At 51.0% G+C, this 21710-nt stretch overlaps 1 protein-coding gene across 2 annotated transcripts; it reads left to right on the forward strand.

The window, feature by feature from the left end:
• The first annotated feature begins 1424 nt into the window (after positions 1-1424).
• On the forward strand, positions 1425-19248 carry SET (SET nuclear proto-oncogene). Of its 2 annotated transcripts, none has more exons than XM_049774080.1 (8): positions 1425-1672; positions 10648-10705; positions 11866-12008; positions 12332-12435; positions 12529-12642; positions 15659-15829; positions 15918-16064; positions 18351-19248. In XM_049774080.1, the coding sequence occupies exons 1-8, from the start codon at positions 1561-1563 to the stop codon at positions 18372-18374; spliced, it is 873 nt and encodes a 290-aa protein (XP_049630037.1). In that variant the 5' UTR covers positions 1425-1560; the 3' UTR covers positions 18375-19248. The 2 variants fall into 2 exon arrangements, with proteins under 2 accessions (XP_049630037.1, XP_049630038.1); XM_049774081.1 differs by lacking the exon at positions 1425-1672 and adding an exon at positions 9286-9408.
• The last annotated feature ends 2462 nt before the right edge of the window (positions 19249-21710 follow it).

Here is a 21710-nt window from a genome sequence, read left to right on the forward strand (position 1 = left end):
GGCACGCACGGGGGACCATATGGGACACCGGGATTCGAACCAACCACCTTTGGTCCTGGATCGGCTGCTTGCAAGGCAAACACCGCTGTGCTATCTCTCCTGGCCCTTTCTTTCTTTTTGGTTTTGAGGTTACTCCTGGCTTTGCACTCAGGCAGTGCTCAGGGAACAATACAGGATGCTGAGGATAGATAAGGATTGTGACCCCCCCAGGGGTCCTGCCAATCAGCTTTCTCTCCTTCCTTCACTTCCATAGGATCCTCCAAGCTTAATGCTGGAGATTGGTGAGTGAGGCAGGCCTAGGGTGGGGGCAGGGAGAGTGAAGAATGTTCCAGACTGAGGTGAGGCAAAGGTGTGTTTAAGTGATGGGTGGGGGAGAGAAAGGAGAGAGAGAAAAGAGATAAAGAGTATGAGAGGAGGGCCGGAAGGACAGCACAGCGGTAGCACTTTTGCCTTGTATGCTCCCTACAGGGGGTGGACCAGGGTTCAATTCCCAGCATCCCGAATGGTCCCTGGAGCTTGCCAGAAGTGACTTCTGAGTGCAGAGGCAGGAGTAATCCCAGAGCGCGGCTGGGTGTGATCCAAAAACAAACAAACAAAAATAACTATTAAGAAAAAGAGTTTGAATATGAATAAAAGAGGAGGGAGAGAAAAAAAGAGGAGTGTGAGGGGAGAGCACAGATGTGTGAGGGGGGGAGATGGTTCTGGTGGGTCAGGATTTGGGAAGGGACTGGGGGGTGGAGGGAAATGGTGGGGAGATGAGAGGGAATGAGAGAGGAGAGGGAAAAGAAAGGATAGAGAAGAAATAAGAGTTTTAGAGAAAAGGAGGGAGAGAGAAAAGAGTGTGGAAGAGAGAGTTCCAGTGGGTCGGACCCCATAGGATTTGGGAAGGGAAATGGGGGAGGAAGAGAGGAGAGAAAAAGGAAAAAAAAGGTTAGAAAAGAGAGGGAGAGAGTTCCAGTGGGTCGGGCACCATAGGATTTGGGACTTGGGGAGGGGAGATAGAGAGAGAGAGGGAGGGAGGGAGAGAGACAGAGACAAAGAGAGATAGAGACAGAGAGACAGAGACACAGAGAGACAAAGAGAAAGAGACAGAGTTCCAGTGGGTCGGGCCCCACCAGATTTGGAATTTGGTAAGGGACTGGGGGGGGGGCGGGGGGGGGGAAAGAGAGAATAGATGAGAGAGACAGAGAGAGGGAGACAGAGACCGAGAGAGTTAGTTCCAGTGGGTCGACCCCCTGGGATCTGGGACCCGGGGTGGGGGTGGGCTGGGGGGAAGGGCCCACCGACTGCCCCGCACTCTCGAGGCCCAGGCGGCCCGCCCCCACCCACCCCACCGCGCCCCGCAGCCGAAAGGCGGGAGGGCCCCGGGCGGTGATTGGAGGGTGGGGGGCGGCGGGGCGGGGAGGGGCGCGCCGCAGTGTCATGTAAATATGCCCGCGGCCCGCGGCCCGGGGCGGCTTTTAAAGGGCCGTCACCTGGGCCGGCGCGTTGCTCCAGCTCCGGCCCTGCCGCTCCGACTCCCGCGCGCGCCCGGACTCCCGGCCCAGCCGCAGCCCCAGCATGGCCCCTAAGCGCCAGCCCGCGCCGCCGCCGCTGGCCAAGAAGCCCCGGGGTGCAGCCGTCGCCCCCAAGGCCGAGGAGGCGCTCAGCTCGCTGGGCCCGAGGAAGGGAGGTACGTCGGGCCGGGCCGGGCCGGGCCGGGTCGGGTCGGGTCGGGTGGCTCCGAGCTGTCGATGAGCCTGAATTTCTCGGAGAGGAATTTCTGCAAATTGCTTGTTCCTTTTGCGACGGGGCACCCCCAGATCTCCTTGCCCGCCACCCCTCGACTCCCGTCAGTGGGGCCTGGACCGGGCCTCGAACTCCCGCCGCCGCCACCTTCCGACTACCTTTGTTTCCCTGGGCCCGGGCCCGTGGTTGGTTCGGGCCCTGCCACTTGCCTCCGCCTCTCCTACTAGCTCGCGGCTTCCTTTTCCCCGCCAGGCCGGCCACGTGACTCGGTCTCCTCGCTCCCAACCCCCCCATTCGCCCCTTCTCTTCCCCAGGGTCTCCCCCCAACTCGCCCCGAGGTGTAGACGCGACTTCTGGCCTCCCCGTCCACGTTCAAGTTCTTTCCCGCGCGCTCCTCCATCTCCCGGAATGCAGGCCTCGGTTCTCCGAACCCTTGCTTGCCCGGCGGACCCCCACGTGGCTTCTTCTCTGCCTTGCTACCCTTCTCCGAATTCCCCACTGGCAAGCGAGCTTGCCTTTTTGACTCGGGTTTGGTGTTTGGGCCACCCCCGGCATGTTTCAGGAAAGGGTTACTTTTATTTATTTTTTGGCTGGCCCTGTTGGGAGTGACTTCTGGGGAGGACCCTATGGGATGCTGAGGGTCGAACCCAGGTCGACTACATGTAAGGCAAACGCCCTCCCCGCTGGAGGATTGTTGCTTCTGCCGCTCCAGGTTGGGGAGCTTTGTGCCCGGGTGGTTCTGCAGATTCTCACTGTATAGTTATTGTGGCTTGAGTGCCACACCTGGTGTTGCTCAGGGCTTACTTTTTGGGCTATATCTGGCAGCCTCAGGGGTTATTGTTGGCTCCTGGCAGGCTCAGGGGATCATATGGGATGCTGGGAATCTAACCCAGGTCAGGAGCAAGCAAGGCAAACGCCCCACCACTGTGCTATTTTTTGCTCCAGCCCTTCAGGGTTTACTTCTGACTGATTAAGTGCTCTGGGACCATACCTGGCAGTGCTCAGGGGATCATATGGGGTACTAGAAACAGAACCAGAGTCGCTTTGTGCAAGGCACATTCCCTCCCCACTGTCCCATTGCTCTGGTCCTAGCTGGTCACATCCTGACAAGCTTATTACTTTGTTAGTAAGCCCCAAGGGCTAAATTGTGGGGCCTAACTTAGGTGCCTCCTACCCCTGCACCCCGCTCATGGTTAAGATGGAATTCCTGGTTTCTGGGCGCTTCCTTATCCCGGCCCTCTCAGGATGGCTTGACCATGGAGAGGTCTGGAGAGCAGCACCTGAGGAAAACATGGTACAGCCCGGTTTGGCTGGACTGGGCTGGAGTTCCCTGGGACTGAGGAGGTCCCATTCTCTTTGGAAGGGACGAGGACTCCAAAGTGCTCCCTGCACCAGCCAGGTGACATAGCCCCTTTGATATCCTGGGCTTCTGTCCCTCCTGGTTCTGTGCTCAGACAGGCATTGGGGGGGACCATATGGGATGGCAGGATTTGAACCACTGATCCATTGGCTGCATGCAAGATAAACTCCCTACTGCTAACTTTCAGGCCCCATCCTTTCCATTACTTGCCTTTTTTCTTTTTTTCTTTCTTGCTTTTCTTTTTCTCTTGGGCCACACTCAGTGGCGCTGGGGGGTTACTCTTGGCGACCTTGAGGTATGAGATTCTAAGGGGGTAAACCTGAATCTGCCTTGCAGAATTCAAGCTTCTGTACCATTGCTCCAGCCAGAGTTTGTGTGGGCAGCGTGACTTTGGTCCAGGGATGAAGGAGTATCCTTTCTTCCATAAAATGGACTCAATATTTTTTCTTATGGGGCTAGCTAGAGGAATAGCGCAGTGGGGAGTGGGGAGTTTGTTTGCCATGCATGGGCCTGACCTGGGTTCCGTCCCCTGCATCTCATGTAGTTTTTGAGTGCAGAGCCAGGAGTAACCCTTGAGTACGACTGGTTGTGGCCTCCCAAAACAACAGCAACAACAAAAAGTGTTCTTTTTCTTACGTGAAGGCACATCTGGCAGAATGGCTGTGAAACTTCAATGAAAGAAAAAACACATGTAAGGCTAGAGATGGAGCTCAAATGTGTACCTTATTATTGCCAGAGATGACCATGTGGTACCTCAGTCACTCTCTGATCCAGTCTCTAATCTGGGTAGAAACCAAGAGATTGGAGAGGTGGAGAATTTTTTTAAGTTTTTGAGCCACATCCGGCGGCGATGCTTTGGGGTCACTCCTGGGTCTAAATTTAGGAATCACTCCTGGCAGTTCTTGGGGTACCATATAGGATGCTTGGGGATCAAACCTGGGTTGGCTGCTTCCAAGGCAAACATCTTACCTGCTGTACTATTACTTTGGCCTTAGGGAGTAATTTGGGTTCACTCTGGGTGAGACATCACTTGAGGGCATGCCATTCCATTGTTGATTGAAATCCTTGCTCTTCCGCTTTTGCTTTCTCTTTCTCTTCCCAGTCACTGCACTTTGCATTCCTCTTGAGCCTGTGGAGCAGAGGGGTTTGTGTTAGAGCTATTTTGAGTGGAAATCTAGAGGCCCATGAGCCCCATCGTCCACTATCAGGCCCCCTTGATTGCCCTTCTCACTCCCCCAAAACTGGGGAGCACTGGGCCTGGGAGGGGGACTCAGAAGGGCTATGGATCATGGAAGTGACCATGAGCGGATTTTGATGGTGAGAGGAGCAGCTTTTTGGCTGTTTCAGGCCATTTCAATCAATGGACTGTGACCTGCACAGTTAAGAAAACAACTTGGGGGCTGGAGAGATGGCATGGAGGTAGGTGGTTCGAATCCCTGCATCCCATATGGTCCCCCAAACCTGCCAGGAGCCATTTCTGAGCATAGAGCCAGGAGTAACCCCTGAGCACTGCCGGGTGTGATCCAAAATTAATAATAATAAAAAAGAATCTTGGGGTTGCAGAGAGGACACTTTTTGGGTCATACCTGGCAGTATTCAGGGGTTACTCCTGACTCTGCTCTCAGAAGTTGCTCCTGGCAGGTTCAGGGGACCATATGTGATACTGGGATTCGAACTGGGGTCTGTCCTGTGTTGGCTGCGTGCAAGACAAATGTCTTATTGCTGTCATATCGCTCTGGCCCCCACTTTTCTTTTTTTTTTTTCTTTTGTGGTTTTTGGGCCACACTTTGCTCAGCGACCATTCCTGGCTATGAGCTTGAGAAATAACTCCTGGCTTGGGGGACCATATGGGATGCTGGCTATCCAAGATCTATCCTGGATCGGCTGCATGCAAGGCACTACCATTGCACTGTCTTTCCAGGGCCCTACCACTTTTTTACCCTACCACTGTTCTATCTTTTCGGCCTCTAAATCCTGACAGTTTTGACCCCTCCAGATAAAGTGGGTTTTTTGTTTGTGTTGTTTTGCGTTTTTGGGACACACCCAGCAGCAGTCAGGGGTTACGAGTCAGATATTGCTCCTGGCAGACTCAGGGGACCAGTTCTGTCCTGGGTTGGCAAACCGTTGTGCTCTCTCTGGCCCCTAAAACAAAGTCTTGATTCTTTCTCATCCCCAGTTGATTTTATCTCTATACAATTTTATTAAATATTACTGGTCTTGTGTTTAGTAAATTTTTCTTTTTTCTTTTTTTTTTTTTTTTTGGTTTTTGGGCCACACCCGGTAATGCTCAGGGGTTACTCCTGGCTATGTGCTCAGAAGTTGCTCCTGGCTTGGGGGACCATATGGGACACCGGGGATCTAACCGCGGTCTGTCCAAGGCTAGCGCAGGCAAGGCAGGCACCTTACTTTTAGCGCCACTGCCCGGCCCCCTTTTTTTTTTTTTTTTTGGCTGGGGACACACCTGGAGATGTCTTGGGTTAATTCTGGCTCTGCACTCAGGAAGTGCTTGGGTGACCATTTGGGTATGTTAGGGATGGAACACTGCTTGGCTTTCTGCAAGGCAAATGCCCTACCTGCTGTTATCTTTTGGCCCTGTTTTGTGAGAATTAAAAGGAGAAGATGGAGGTTAAGTTATCATAGCCTGGGGTGCGAGGCCAAGGGATGTGGCTTGTTGGTGTTTTCATTAATTTCTCTTTTCTTTTTTTCCTATGTGAGCCACACCTTGTGCTTACTCCTGGCTTTGCACTCACAGGAATCACTCCGGGTGGACAAAGGGAACTTTCGGGGGTGCAGGGATTGAATCCAGGTTAGCTGAGTACCATGCTGTACTGCCTTTTGCCCCCCCCCCCATCTATTTTCCTTTTTGGTTTTTTTTTTTTTTTTTGTGGTTTTTGGGTCACACCCGGCAGTGCTCAGAGGTTATTCCTGGCTCCAGGCTCAGAAATTGCTCCTGGCAGGCACGGGGGACCATATGGGGCACCAGGATTCAAACCGATGACCTCCTGCATGAAAGGCAAACGCCTTACCTCCATGCTATCTCTCCGGCCCCCTTTTTGGGGTTTTGACCCATACCTAGTGGTGCTTTTTTTTGTTTTGTTTTGTTTTGTTTTTTTTGTTTTTTTTTTTTTTGGGCCACACCCGGTAACGCTCAGGGGTTACTCCTGGCTATGCACTCAGAAGTCGCTCCTGGCTTGGGGGACCATATGGGACGCCGGGGGATCGAACCGCGGTCCGTCTCCTAGGCTAGCGCAGGTAAGGCAGGCACCTTACCTCCAGCGCCACCGCCCGGCCCCACCTAGTGGTGCTTTTATAGCTAAACTCAGCTTGATGCTCTGGGGCTACTTTAGGAGAAAATGGGTGGGGCTGGGGTGGGGCTAACCCTAAAGGGAAGTCCACAGAACAGGAAGGACTAGGGCTCAAACCCTGGTCTCTGGCAAGCAAAGATGGTCCTGACCCATTGAACTCTTTTTTGGTTTTTGGGTCACACCCAGCATTGCTCTGGGTTACTCCTGGCTGTACACTCAGAAATAGCTCCTGGCAGGCTCCGGGACCATAAGGGATGCCCCGATTCCAACCACGACCTTCTGCATGCAAGGCAAACGCCTTAGCTCCATGCTAGTTTTTGGTTTTTGGGTCACATCCCACAGTGGGGTCAGGAGTTACTCCTGGCTTTGTGCTCTTAAGTCGCTCCTAGCAGGCTCTGTGTACAAGACAAATACCTTACTGCTTTGCTATTGCTCAGGCCCCTATATTTTTTCTTACACCTATCCAGTTTGCTATGAATTGAGCTGGGTTCCATGGAGGATAAATAAGGTTTGGATGGGAAGGGATTTCATGATGGTGGGAAACCCCAATGCATTTGTGTCCTCTGACATCTTAAATACACAAGACACTGAGCTTACTATTTAGTAGGAGGCAGTAAAATGTGAGCCAGGGCAGCAAACACCTCAGGGGAGAGGTCTCAACAAACATTTTCATCAGTTTTGGGGGGACCACCAGGAGCAGGAGCAGTACCTGGAAAACATTTTTATATTCTAAAAAAAGTTTTTTTTTTTTTTTTTTTTTTAGTTTTTGAGTTATATCTGATGATGCTAGTGGGGGTGTTTACTCCTTGCTCTGCATTTAGGAATCACTCCTAGTGCTCAAGAAACAATATGGGATTCTAGGAATCCAACCCCAGTGGGTGCATTTAGAGCATATCTACCCACACTTGCCTCCCCTCTGATAGATGTTTACTGGTTTTTGTTGTTTTTGGGTCATACCTGGTGACTCTCAGGTTACTCCTGGCTATGCGCTCAGAAATCGCTTCAGGCTTTGAGCCACCTCTCCAGCTTCTGTTTACTGATTTTTGGGTTACACCAGGCATTGCTGGTTATTTCTGGCAGGGCCCCAGGGAGGATAATGGGGTGCTGAGATTGAGAGCTAGGGTCAACCCTGTCCAAGGCCAGTGTCTTACTGCAGTCCCTACAAAGTATTGTCTGGTGTGTGCCACATCCAGCATTGCTCAGGGATCGGGAACTTTTGGGATGCATGGCAGATTTACTGCCTGTAAGGCAAACAAACACCTACCTATCCAGCCTCCTGGCCAGTGTCCTGGTTCCACTAGAAGGAAGGTCTCCACCTCCCCAGCAAGACCCCCCTACTACTCTAGCCGGCCATGGGGAATCCGCCTTCTTGAGCAGCTTCTTCCCTTTCTTTAGCCTCTGCTGTGGCCAGAGGCATCCTTGGCCTGGAAGTGAGGCATCCCGCTGCCTACTGGGGAGCACTTCCCCTTGAATTTCTGGCTCCCTATTGCACCCTCGATCTGCCTTTGCATTTTAGGATTTTTCAAAGGGGAAGTTGGCACCAGCAAGAGGAACAGTGGTCCTCCAGGGGGACACAACTTCCAGGGGGAGACTGCCAGCACCCTGGGGTGCCGGGGGAGGGGGCGTCCAGTCCTAGCTCTACAGCCTTCTTTTGTTCTTGGGGTTACACCCATCATTGCTCAGGGGTTCCTCCTGGCTGTGCGCTCAGAAATCAGGCATGGGGGTACCATATGGGATGCTGGGATTCGAACCACTGTCCTTTCGCATGCAAAACAAATGCCCTACCACTATGCTATGTCTTCCGGGCCCCCTTGGCCTTAATTTTCCCGCCTTGAGGGGACAGGACAGGGCCAGCTTTCAGAGGAAGCTTGAGTCCACCTCAGCTCAGGCCGGGCTGTTTGGTGTGACCCAGTCTACCGAACCCGGGAAGCCTCCACAAGTGTGGCGGCCTCGCGGCGCCTCAGAAACACACACACACACACGCGCGCGCGCGCGCATTGAGCCTCCCGCGCCCACAGAGCCGCGACTTCGCCGCCACGTGACGCGACGTGACGCGACGTGCCGCGACGTCAGGCGCCTCAGGCCCCGCCCCCTGGCGCGCGCCGGCCTAGCGTGCACGGGGGGGAGGGGCGCGGCACGGCGCGGGGGGGGCGTGGCCGGACTCGGCTCCGGCTCCGGCTCCGTCTCCGTCGACGACGCGGCGCCGCTTCCTCCCGCCTCAGCGCCGGCCCCCGCTTGCGTGCGTGTGTGCGAGTGAGTGAGTGAGGGAGCGCGTCTGTCTGGTGGTGGCGGCGGCGGCCCCCGCCGCTCCCCCCGCCCCCCCGCGCGTCCTCCTCGGCCAATCGCGGCGCGGCGCGAGCCTCGCCGGCGGGGGGCGTGGCCGGCGCGTGGCCCTCAGGGCGCATGCGCGGCGCCGCGCATGCGCCCGCCCCTCGCCGTGCCGCGCCGCGCCGCGAGGGGGAGGGGGAGGCGGAGAGGCTGAGGCTGAGGCTGAGGCTGAGGAGGCGGCTCGTGAGGGAGCGAGCGGGCGAGCGAGCGGGCGGCTGAGGAAGAGCGAGCGCCGCGCTAACAGCCTCCGCCGCAGCCGAGGCGCCTCGTCGCAGTGTGCCGGGGCCGGCAGGGCAGAGCCGCGCCGCGCCGCGCCAGCCAGCCCCGCCCTCGTCCCTCGTCGTGTCCGGGCCGAGCTCGAGTCGGGGCCGCGCGCGCCGCGGAGGGAGCGAGAGAGGGAGAGGGAGACAGAGCGCCCGCGCGTGTGGCGTGAGGCGAGGCGAGGCGAGGCGCGAGGGCTGCGCCGGCCCCTTCCTCTCCTCTCCTCCTCCTCCTCTCCCCTTCCTCTGTCCCCTTCCTCCCTCCTTCCTTCCCTCCCCTTCCCGCTCCCCGGCCTCGTCCCTCGGCGCCCCCGCCCGCCCGCCCGCCCGCCCGCGGAGCACAGCAGCGGCACCATGTCGGCGCCGGCGGCCAAAGTCAGCAAGAAGGAGCTCAACTCCAACCACGACGGGGCCGACGAGACCTCAGGTGAGGCGCGCGGGCTGAGGAAGGAAGAAGGAGGAAGCGAGGCGGCTCGCGCGCGCTCAGGCGGGGGCCGGCCCGCGCCGCCATCTTCGCCGCTTGCCCGCCCGCCCGCTCGCTCGCCCGCCGCCTCTCCCGGCCCGGCCCGGCCCGCTTGCGCGCGCGCTCAGGCGGCGCCCTCTTTCCCGGGGGCGCCGTGTGGCGGTGGGCGCGCGCTCGCGGGCGGGGACCCCCGCTTCCTCCTCCTCCCGCCGCGCCGCGCCTCGCCTCCCCTCCTCCCGCCCGCCCGCCCTCTCGCGCTGCCTCTTTATTGTGCTCCGCCATGATGCCTCCGCGCTCGCCCGCCGCACAACGCCGCCGCCGCCTTCGCCACCACATGGTGCAGGCCCCCCCCAGGCGAAACCCCCACCCCCCGGGCTCGGGGCGACCCCGCGCGCCCGACGAGGGATGCGCCCGCCCCACGTGGGCCGAGGCCTCGCTCGGCGGCGGCGGCGGCGTTCTTCTTGGCGCGCTCCTGCCTTGGAGGGCTCTCGGACCCGGGCCCGGCCCGACCGGAAATGAAGCCCGCGTGCCCGCCCGCCCGCCATTGGGGGGGACCCCTCGCGTGGCACCGCACGCCCACCGAGCCACGGAACACCCCCCGCCGGCGGGACAAAAGGGCTACATCCCTACATAGACACACACGCACCCCCTTTTGCTCTCGGCCGCTTCTCGCGGGCTGTCATGGAAGGCCGAGGGGTGCACACCGAGAAGGGGGGGGGGATAGGATGGAAGCCCAGGGTTTCCTCTCGCCATCGGCCTTGGTTCCCTCGCTCCCTCGCTCCCTCTCCTGCCCTGCCCTGGGGTCAACTTTTTCTGGAACAAAAGGGAATAGTGTCCCCTCTGAGCCTTGGGGTGTCCCCTGATTTTTGATCTTGTTCTTCCTCCTCATCTGGGGTGTGTTTTGGCTGCTGGAATCCACTGCTTCAGCTCTCCTTCCCAGTACCGAGAAGGCAGCATGGTAAAGGATAGTGTCCCGTCCCCCCCCCAAAAAAATTTATCTCCTGGAAACTTTGCCCAATGGGCTGTTCTTCGATCGTGGTCCAACTCGCGGAAAAGCGCCGTCTTTGAATTAGAAAGGGACCCGGGGACCGAGCACGTGGGGAGCGCTTTTTCAAAGCAGCGATTGGTGGCATGAAGGGAAACTTGACTGGGTTGCTCTACCTGCGAGTAGTACTGAGCCCCTTCCACTGCTTTTCCTTTCAGAAAAAGAGCAACAGGAAGCGATTGAACATATCGACGAAGTACAAAATGAAATAGACAGGTAACGTGTCCCCCCCCTTACTCCGGAGAACCTGAGGGCCCCTCGTGGGTCTGATCATTGAGGCCCATGGCGTGGTTCTGTAAACCCTGGCAAGTTAGAGATATAATAGCCGTAACGGTTGGAACTGTCATGAAGGAGAATAAGTGCTCATTTTTGTGGTGAAATATTTGTGCTGTGCTAATAGGATTGTGAGGAACGTGCTTTGACCTTGGAAACGGGTTAGCTTTCAAAGGCCACAAGTGGCCTCGTGAGAGATTTTGAACTCCTGTCTTGTGCTGCAGCCACGCTGCCTGGATCTTGTTCCTGGCTAGTGGTTTTGTCTGAAGTCTTTTAAAAAACTTGGTCTGTGAACCGAACCCAGCACAGTAGTATAATAAGAAGGACACTTTTCCTTGGAGGAGGCTGGCAGCCTAGGTCTGGATCCTCAGCATCCCATATGTTCCCTTGAGTCCTCACCATGAGTGATAGATACCTGATTGCCGAGCCACTAGTAAACTGAGGATCATTCATTGTGGTTCTCCCTCCCCACAAAAAGGGGAGAAATGGGGCTGGGAGAGATAGGGGTACAGCCTGGGGCTGGGGCCTTTGCTTTGCAAATCTCCCAAGTTATCCTGGAATAAAAATTAAAAAGTCTTTCAGTTACATTTAAGGCACATAGTAACAGTGATTTAGGGCAGTTCCTACCACCAGTGTTGACCCCTTAACCCCCTGGACTGCTAGTGTAGCAGTTGCAGGAAACATTGTAGAACCAGGTATCCTGGAATAAAAATTAAAAGTCTTTCAGTTACATTTAAGGTACATAGTAACTGATTTAGGGCAGTTCCTACCACCAGTGTTGACCCCTTAACCCCCTGGACTGCTAGTGTAGCAGTTGTAGGAAACATTGAGTGTAGAACCAGGAGTCCTACGTAACCCCTCCATACCATCAGGTGTGGGTCTCCCCAAAGAGAACAAATCCAAAATTGTAACCAAAATGTTCCCCTTGTGTACTTAAGAGACTTGTCAACAGTCTTTTGATGAATTGCATCAATTTGTTATCTTAGTTTTAACATGCCTCCAGCAAATTCTAGGTGGTATTATTAGACAATCCCATTTTGAAACTTAGAGTAATTGTTGCATTTGCCAAAACCTCCTAGTCAATCTCTTTTCATTTTCTTCAGACTTAATGAACAAGCCAGTGAGGAGATTTTGAAAGTAGAACAGAAATATAACAAACTCCGCCAGCCATTTTTTCAGAAGAGGTCGGAATTGATCGCCAAAATCCCCAATTTTTGGGTAACGACATTTGTCAACCATCCGCAAGGTATGTTGTGGTTGATCCTTATGAAAAAGTGTGAAATGCCTGCCAGCGGAGGAATAGTTAGAATATAGTAGTTCACGATGGACATTGGGATACTGGAGGACCCTAGTGGTCTATGTCCTGTGTAGGAGAGAGCCTCCTTCCTTGGTTCCTTTAAGTCCTTGGGGGGGGGGTGATAGAGGCGACTCTCAAACCCTTGGATGCTTGGTCAAGTGATGAAATTTATGAACCAGATTCTAGGTCTGGGAAATTTCTATAAGGGGTCTGACTTGAGTTTTGTTTTGTTTTAATATTTATTTATCTGACCAGTGCTTTGTTGCTCTTAGTGTCTGCGCTGCTTGGGGAGGAGGATGAAGAAGCGCTGCATTATTTGACAAGAGTTGAAGTGACAGAGTTTGAAGATATTAAATCAGGTTACAGAATAGATTTTGTAAGTATCCTCAATAGCTTGTTCCTACTTTGGAAAGTAACCCGAGTTTTGGGTGTATTAATTGTTTATTCTTTTTCTAATAATTTGTTACAGTATTTTGATGAAAACCCTTATTTCGAAAATAAAGTTCTCTCCAAAGAATTTCATCTGAATGAGAGTGGTGATCCATCTTCAAAGGCCACTGAAATCAAATGGAAATCTGGAAAGGTACTAACTAGTGTTGGACACAATGTCATTTATTATACATTTTTACTTCGTATTTGATCCATTTACAGTGGCCAAATGTTTACTGTGAATCTTTAAAATATGAAAATCTGCAGTAATCAAGAACCAAAACGAGGGGGCCGGAGAGATAGCATGGAGGTAAAGCGTTTGCCTTTCATGCAGGAGGTCATCGGTTCGAATCCCAGCGTCCCATATGGTCCCCCGTGCCTGCCAGGAGCAATTTCTGAGCCTGGAGCCAGGAATAACCCCTGAGCACTGCCGGGTGTGACCCAAAAATCACAAAAAAAAAAAAAAAAAAAAAAAACAAGAACCAAAACGAATTGCGTGGACTTTTTCATGGGAGTGAATTTTTGGGCCATGCCTGATGGTGCTTTGGAGTTACTTTTGCTGGGCTCTGCACTTTGGAATTACTCCTGTTGGTATTTGGAATATGTGGGGTATCTGGGATCATACCCATGTTGGTTGTGTTAAAGACAAAAAACACCCTGCTGCTGTATTATCCCACTCGCCATTGAGTCTGCTCCACAAATCAACGGTGGTCGTATTTGTTGTTGACTACTTTTGATTTTGCTCTGGGGGCCATATATGCAAGTCAAGCTCCTGTCTCTTAGTGTGTGTTTTTTGGTTTTCTGTTTTTGTTATTGGATGGGAGCATGCCTTGGCTCAGGGATCATTCTTGCCAGGTCTTAGAGAACATAAGGTGTGCTGAGGAATTGAACAGTCTTGGCTTATTATGGTGGTTAAAATAAATCTAATCTTGAGGCTGGAGAGGTGGCATGGAAGGGGAGGGCATTTGCCTTGCATGCAGAAGGACGGTGGTTCGAGTCATCTAATCCTGGTCTGATACTGTGTTCCAAGTATCATAACCTAGACCACACCAGAGGTGAATTCTCAACACAGTTAAGAGTAAGCCCTTAAAACAAGTGACCCGTTTGGCCAGTGAGGTGGCGCTAGAGGTAAGGTGTCTGACTGCCTTGCAAGCACTAGCCTAGGAAGAACCGAGGTTCCATCTCCCGGCATCCCATATGGTCCCCCCAAGCCAGGGGCAATTTCTGAGCATTTAGCCAGGAGTAACCCCTGAGCATCAAATGGGTGTGGCCCGAAAAAACAAGTGACCATGTTCCAGACACCCTCGCCCCCAAAGTAGAACTGACCGATAAGGGATAATAGGGGGGAACAAATGCACTGGCACTTGTGCTCCTTGCCCAAGCATGATGTGTCTGCATCTTCCCTCTTGAGAATGTGGACTTTCCTACTTTTCATGCTGGGTTATGTACTGGGGAGGCACTTCACCTTTGGACAAAGCTACATTCTCTACATTAAGTTAGTCGCTTATCCTCTCCCTCTCCTTCCTCAGAATTTCCATGTAAAACCTGTTCTTAATGTCACAATGGCAAAAAACAGACTTTAAGTATGTGTGTGTGGCCAGAGCCATAGTAGAGCAGTGAGGACATTACACATGGCAGACCTGGGTTCAACCCTAGCCCTCATGTGGTCCCAGGAGTCATCCCTGAGCACACAACACAACTAAGTCCTGAGCACCTCTGAGTAGGATCCAGAAACTGAGAGTATAGTGCTTGCCTCATATGTAGTAAGTGACCAACCTGGCTTCTATCCCTGGTATTCCGTTTCTTTTGCCTGAGCACCGCCAGGAGTGATTCCTGAGTAGTAGAGCCAGGAGTAATCACTCCTGAGTACAACTGGGTTGTTATCCAAAAAAATAAAAGGAAAAGTGTCTCGGTTCTGTTGCAGAAAAAAGTCGTACAGGATCAAGTCTGATCCTTAGGACCATGTATTTATCCTGTCCCCTTAGACTACACCAGATGTGATTTCTCATCATAGAGCTAGGAGTTAAGCCCTTGAAACAAGTGACTATTGCCTAAATGCCCCCCCCCCCCCAAAGTAGGACTGGTTTTGGATTCCCAAAATTAAGAATTTTGGGATTGCTTAATGTACATTTTTTTAAGTACTAGTAGTGCGAGGGAATTGACGTTTTTTTGGGGAGGAATTGAGTTTAATGTGCTTTGCTCTTGAGTTTTATTCACAGCCCCTAAACCTTTCTTTGTAGGGTGGGGGACCCAAGATAAAATCAGAACTCTTCTGTATTTAAGTTATGCTTATTTTAACACCAAGCCAATCCCCTGCCATATACTCTGATTTAAATAAGAATAACTGGGCCAGAGAGGTTAGCAGTAGGGTGTTTGCCTTGCATGCAGCCATATTAGGACAGATGATAATTCAAATCTTGGCATTGCATATGGTCCCCTATGCCTGCCGGCAGCGCTTTCTGAGCCAGGTGTGACCCCCTCCCCCAGCATGTGGCTGACCCAGGACGACGATGGTTCAATTTTTGGTCTCCCAAGCCTGCCAGGAGCGATTTCTGACAGAGCCATGAGTAACCCCAGAGTGCCGCTAGGTCTGACCCAAAAAAATAAAAATAAGAATAACTGGGGACCGGAGCTGTGGTGCTAGAGGTAAGGCGTCTGCCTTGCGAGCACTAGCCTAGGACTGACCGCGGTTCAATTTCCCAGTGTCCCATATGGTCCCCCCAAGCCAAGAGCGATTTCTCAGTGCATAGCCTGTGCATCAGCAGGTGTTGTCCCCCCAAAAGCAAAAAAAAGATATTAATAAAAAATAAAAATAGCTGGGAGGCGCTAGAAAGATAGTACAGGGGTTAATATGCTTGCTTTCACTGCACATGGATAACCCTGGTTTGATCCCAGCATTGTAGCTTATGGGTCCCCTATTTCCCCCCAAAATGAATGAGCCAGAGAGAGTACAGGGATTAAGGTGCTTGTCTTTCCTGTTTCCTGATCTGAATTTTGATTCCCCAACATTGGTTTCTGGTGGTTCTCCTGAGCACTGCAGGAATAAGCTATATCTCTGGCCAGAGCTGGTTGTAAAAAACCTAGAAAATTAATTGTGATGTGATCAGATTTCTGCCTTCAAATTTTTGTGTTCTAGAGATCTTATCAGTGTTTTTGTTTCCTTTCTTTAGGATTTGACGAAACGCTCAAGTCAAACGCAGAATAAAGCCAGCAGGAAGAGACAGCACGAGGAACCAGAGAGTTTCTTTACCTGGTTCACTGACCACTCTGATGCTGGGGCAGATGAGCTGGGCGAGGTTATCAAGGATGACATTTGGCCAAATCCTTTACAATACTACTTGGTGAGCTAATGGTTCTTTTAGTCAAGGTTCTAGTGTGTTTCTCTGGAAATTAGTTCTAAAAGATGCTGAATTGTTATTCTTTTATAAGGTTCCTGACATGGATGATGAAGAAGGGGAAGGAGAAGAAGATGATGATGATGATGAAGAGGAAGAAGGATTGGAAGATATTGATGAAGAAGGGGATGAAGATGAAGGTGAAGAAGATGAAGATGATGATGAGGGGGAGGAAGGAGAGGTAAACAAAATTGGGATAGTTTCCCATGATGGGGGCTTTTTTTTTTTTTTTTTTTTTTGTGGTTTTTGGGTTACACCTGGCAGTGCTCAGGGGTTATTCCTGGCTCCATGCTCAGAAATTGCTCCTGGCAGGCACAGGGGACCATATGGGACGCCGGGATTTGAACTGATGTCCTTCTGCATGAAAGACAAATGCCTTACCTCCATGCTATCTCTCCGGCCCCAATGGGGGCAATTTTTTTTTTTTTTGGGCCACACCCGGTAACGCTCAGGGGTTACTCCTGGCTATGCGCTCAGAAGTTGCTCCTGGCTTGGGGGACCATATGGGACACCGGGGAGATCGAACCTCGGTCTGTCCAAGGCTAGAGCCGGCAAGGCAGGCACCTTACCTTTAGCGCCACCGCCCGGCCCCAATGGGGGCAATTTTTAACCAGAATTTCATGTTACTTGGGAGCATAAATATTTAATAGTGAAGATTTAACTATTTCTTTGGGTTTGTGGAAAAAAGTCAGCTTTTTACTGATTTTGCTTTGGTGTATCATACAAGATGATGCTCTGGTTAATTTTGAGTAGACCTGGTTTATTTTGTGTTAGATTTTGGTCTTTTCTTTTTTTGGGGGGGGTGTTTTGGTAGGGCTCAGCCACATCCTGGCTCTCTTTACTCAGGAATCACTCCCAGAGGTGCTTGGAACTACTTAAAACGGTTCCAGGGATCAAACCTGGGTTGACCTAGTGCAAAGCATGATTCCTCCACACCGTGCTATTTGCTCCAGCACTCCTTCCCCCAGTATTAGATAGTTTTGTTTTTTGCTTGTTTTTAGGTCACACCTGGCAGTGCTCAGGGGTTATCCCTGGCTCTATGCTCAGAAATTGCTCCTGTCAGGCTTGGGGGACCATATGGAATGCCAGGATTAGAACCACTGTCCTGCATGCAAAGCAAACACCCTACCTCCATGCTATCTCTCTGCCTCCCCCACCCCCATATTAGGTCTTGATATGCTCAAACTCATGATTCAGACAATGAATTAGTTTTAGAACCACTCAGACTTTGGGGAGCCAGTCCTGGCTGATCATGTAAGCTACCAGGGATTGAACCCAAACTGCAAGGAAAACCCCTACCCTCTGTACTGTCCTTTGGCCCCTCAATCCTGCTATTTTCTAGCCAGAACTTTTGTTGTTATTGTTTGGCTTTTGGGCCATACCTGCAGCGCTCATGCTTTATTCCTGACTGCACTCAGAAATTGAACTTGTGGGGCCCGAGTAGTGGTGCAGCAGTAGGGATTTGCCTTGCACACAGCTGACCTAGAATGGACTGTGGTTTGATCCCCTGGCATCCCATATGGTCCCCCAAGCCAGGATCGATTTCTGAGCACTTAGCCAGCAATACACCAGGTGTGGCCCATAAACCATAAAAAGGAGGGGGGGGGAATAAAAAGAAATTGCACTTGGCATACTGTTCGGTATGCGGGGGGATTGGCTCTGTGCAAGGCAAATTTTGCCCTAATCACTGTGCTGTCGCTCTGACCCCAGAATTTAAATCTTTGAGGGGGGGGTCACACTCAGCATCACTCAGGGGTTACTCCTGGCTCTGTGCAAGGCAAATTTTGCCCTAATCACTGTGCTGTCGCTCTGACCCCAGAATTTAAATCTTTGAGGGGGGGGGGTCACACTCAGCATCACTCAGGGGTTACTCCTGGCTCCATGCTATCCGGCCCCTAAATCTTTTATTTTAAGCTAGTCAAATTGAGCGGTGGGGGATTTATATACCAACTTTTGTGGTACTAACGTTAATAATAAGTTCTGATAAACCACTGCCATCAGACCAACCAGAATTAAAATCTTTTTTTTTGTTCTTGTTTTTGTTTTTTTGGGCTACACCCGGCAGTGCTCAGGGGTTACTCCTGGCTGTCTGCTCAGAAATAGCTCCTGGCAGGCACGGGGGACCATATGGGACACCGGGATTCGAACCAACCACCTTTGGTCCTGGATCGGCTGCTTGCAAGGCAAACGCCACTGTGCTATCTGGGCCCAGAATTAAAATCTTATATTGGAATAAAGTGGGTGTTTTGGTTTGGAGGATTTGATCTGGGAGGCAGTTAGAGCTGAAAAGTTGGGTTATGACTGGTTATTGGGTCCCTACCTACATAGATTTATTTGTTGACCGTTGATGTGTAGGTTTGTGGAGTCAGATGAGGTGGCTTTTTGTGTTGGGATTATGTTCTGTGAGGCCCACCGTGACATTTGGGGGAATGACATCAATCTTACCGTCTTTACTCTTTCCCAACAGGAGGATGAAGGAGAAGACGACTAAAGGAACACAGACGGTTTCCGATCTCTTCTCATTTCCTCCAATCCCTGGGAGCAAGTTGCAGCCTTTTTCTTTTCTTCTCCCTGCCCGGCCCCTCTTGTGCTCAGTCTCCCTGTTTTCGAGGTCTCTTTTCTCCTTTATGCCATGGTTCTCAACTTAATTTGGGGAAACCTTGAACAGAATTGAGTGGGGGAAAAAGATCTCTACCGCTTTCTGTTCCAAATTTGTTTTATCCCTTCTTGTCTCTGCAAAAACTATGGAATCAACACCACCGTGCTCTGTGGGAAAAAAGAAAACCCTCTGCTCCCTTCGCTCTGCTGGAAGCCGGAGGGTGCTAGGCCCCTGTGTAGTAGTGCATAGATTCTAGCTTTTTCCCTCCTTTCTCTGTATATCGGGCTCAGAGATCACACTGTGTCTCTATGTGAATATGGACAGTTAGCATTTACCAACATGTATCTGTCTACTTTCTCTTGTTTAAAAAAAGAAAAAAAAACTAAAAAAAAAAAATAAAAGGGGGTTATAGAACGGCAGCAAAAGGGTGGGTTTGAGATGTTTGGGTGGGTTAAGTGGGCATTTTGACAACATGGCTTCTCCTTTGGCATGTTTAATTGTGATGTTTAACGGACATCCTTGCAGTTTAAAACGACACTTTTAAAGATAAAATTCTCTCCTAATGATGACTTGAGCCCTGCCACTCGATGGGAGAATCAGCAGAAACCTGTAGGAACTTATTTGGAATTGACATTCTCTATTGTAATTTTGTTCCTGTTTATTTTTAAATTTTCTTTTGTTTCACTGGAAAGGAAAGATGCTCAGTTTTAAACGTTAAAAAGTGTACAAGTTGCTTTGTTACAATAAAACTAAATGTGTACACAAAGGATTGAATTTTTTTCTCTCAAAATAGCTGGACATGATGACTTCCAGATTTGACATGTGACATGGCAGGCTCACCTTAATTCATTTTTGGATGGCACATGTTGCAAGAGGACTTGGGGCTATGTGGATCCACATAGCCCCAAGGGATCCAATAGTGTGTCTCAGCAGCTGGGAAGCTGAAGCCTCATCCCTCCATTCTCCCTAGGTAACTTGACCTTACCTGCAAGACCCCTCCCATTCCAGGAAGCAAAATGGGTACAATTTGCCATGGGTTCCTTAACATTCACATTGAGTTGACCAGAGAGTTCTGTACTGGAATATCTTGTGCCCTAGATGCATAGCTCAGGTGATGGGCATTGAACTGGCCTAATGATCTTGGCTGCCACCACCATTAGTGCACTTCAGAGTACTCTGATTGCTGAGCCCCAGACTGGCTTATTCCTCTTGAATGTAAGCCTTCTTTGATTGGGGCTAAGATGTCTGACTGTTCTGTCAAGTGCCAGTGTGTGTAGAAGAGAATAAGCTAACTGCCAGACCCCGGAGTGCTAGCATAATGAGTATGCAGGAGACTCGGGATGGACCCAGGTTTGATTCCTGGCATCCCATAGTGGTCCCCTAAGCCTGCCAGAAGTAACTCCTGGCTGCTGCTGGGTGTGGGCCCCCTCCAAGTAGAAAAAGCTGTCTAGGGGCCGGGCGGTGGCGCTGGAGGTAAGGTGCCTGCCTTGCCTGCGTTAGCCTAGGACGGACCGTGGTTCGATCCCCCGGCGTCCCATATGGTCCCCCAAGAAGCCAGGAGCAACTTCTGAGAGCATAGCCAGGAGTAACCCCTGAGCGTCACAGGGTGTGGCCCAAAAACCAAAAAAAAGAAAAAAGAAAAAGCTGTCTAATGCTGTAAAATACTATTTTTCTTCAAAGCTTGCTGATGTATGAAATTCAGTGGAAAGATTTCATTGTTAGGCAAAGCTGTCTTAGATGGGCTATACTGACTTCAGCCTCTTGAATCTATCTGGTTATCTATACCAGTCAGGAATTTCGTTCCAATAAAGAAACATTTCTGGACTGGGGTCATTCCCTTGATTTGTAGAGATACAATTGTTACATTTAAATAGAGAACCTAGAATTTTTGGTTTTCTGCTCACTGTAGTTGGGAACGGGGACTTTAGATTTGTATGTCAAGATACCTAGTCATGGACAAATGACTTAGATGTGACTCATGGGTTTTATTTTGAACACTGGAAACAAACTTGAGATTAAATTCAATTGTTTGAACTAAAATTGAAATCTAAAGGTTTTTTTTTTTAAGCTTTTTCTATAATCCAACTTGCCACTGATACGTTATAGTCAAACTAGTTTTTGGGTTACACGTGCCAGTGTTCTTGGCATAGGTAGGACCCGTGTGATTGAACCAGAGTTGGCCATGTGTAAGGAAAAGGCTCTACCCTATACTATTGAGTAACTTAGCTTAAAACTTTTTTTAGGGGCCTGGCGGTGGCGCTAAAGGTAAGGTGCCTGCCTTGCCTGCGCTAGCCTTGGACGGACCGCGGTTCGATCCCCCGGTGTCCCATATGGTCCCCCAAGCCAGGAGCAACTTCTGAGCACATAGCCAGGAGTAACCCCTGAGCGTCAAACGGGTGTGGCCCAAAAACCCAAAAAAAAAAAAAAAAAAAAAAAAACTTTTTTTAGGGGCCGGGAAGGTGGCGCTAGAGGTAAGGTGTCTGCCTTACAAGCGCTAGCCAAGGAACGGACCGCGGTTCGATCCCCCGGCGTCCCATATGGTCCCCCCAAGCCAGGGGCGATTTCTGAGCACATAGCCAGGAGTAACCCCTAAGCGTCAAACGGGGGTGGCCCAAAAAAAAAAAAAAAAAAAAAAAAAAAAAACTTTTTTAGATAAAGATGTGAGGGGGTGGGCTGGAGTAAATAGTACATCAGGTAGGGCATTTGATGCCACGGATGCAGTTCCTGGCATCCTATATGGTAACCCAAGCATTGTTAGTATTTCTGAGTGCAGAGCCAGGAATTCCTTGACCATTGTTGAGTGTGGGCCCACATCCCCCAAGTAAAAAAGATAAGTCCATGGGCCGGAGAGATAGCATGCCATTTGCCTTGCATTCTGAAGGACGGTGGTTTGAATCCCGGCATCCCATATGGTCCCCCGAGCCTGCCAGTAGCGATTTCTGAGCATAGAGCCAGGGGTAAGCCCTGGGCACTGCCAGGTGTGACCTAAAAAGCAAAAAAACAAAACAATCTAATATTGGGGGAGGGGGCGCTGGAGCAAATAGCACGGTGTGGAGCAGTGGTCCTTAAACTATGGCCCGTGGGCCACATATTGTATTTGTATCTGTTTTGTTTCTTCATTGCAAAATAAGATATAAGCAGCGTGCATATTCGTTTATAAGTTTTGTTTTTACTTTCGTCAGACCCTCCAATGGTCTGAGGGACAGTGAACTGACCCCCTGTTTAAAA

The sequence above is a fragment of the Suncus etruscus genome, chromosome 5, assembly GCF_024139225.1.
Source record: "Suncus etruscus isolate mSunEtr1 chromosome 5, mSunEtr1.pri.cur, whole genome shotgun sequence".
In the NCBI taxonomy this organism is placed as follows: Eukaryota; Metazoa; Chordata; class Mammalia; order Eulipotyphla; family Soricidae; genus Suncus; species Suncus etruscus.

What these genes read in the sequence shown, in the direction of transcription:
- SET (XM_049774080.1), top strand. Translation starts at nt 1,561, where the DNA reads ATGGCCCCTAAGCGCCAGCCCGCGCCGCCGCCGCTGGCCAAGAAGCCC. An exon ending in TCAAATGGAAATCTGGAAAG is followed by an intron (nt 12,643 to 15,658) that starts GTACTAACTAGT and finishes TCCTTTCTTTAG; the next exon opens with GATTTGACGAAACGCTCAAG. An exon ending in ATCCTTTACAATACTACTTG is followed by an intron (nt 15,830 to 15,917) that starts GTGAGCTAATGG and finishes TTCTTTTATAAG; the next exon opens with GTTCCTGACATGGATGATGA.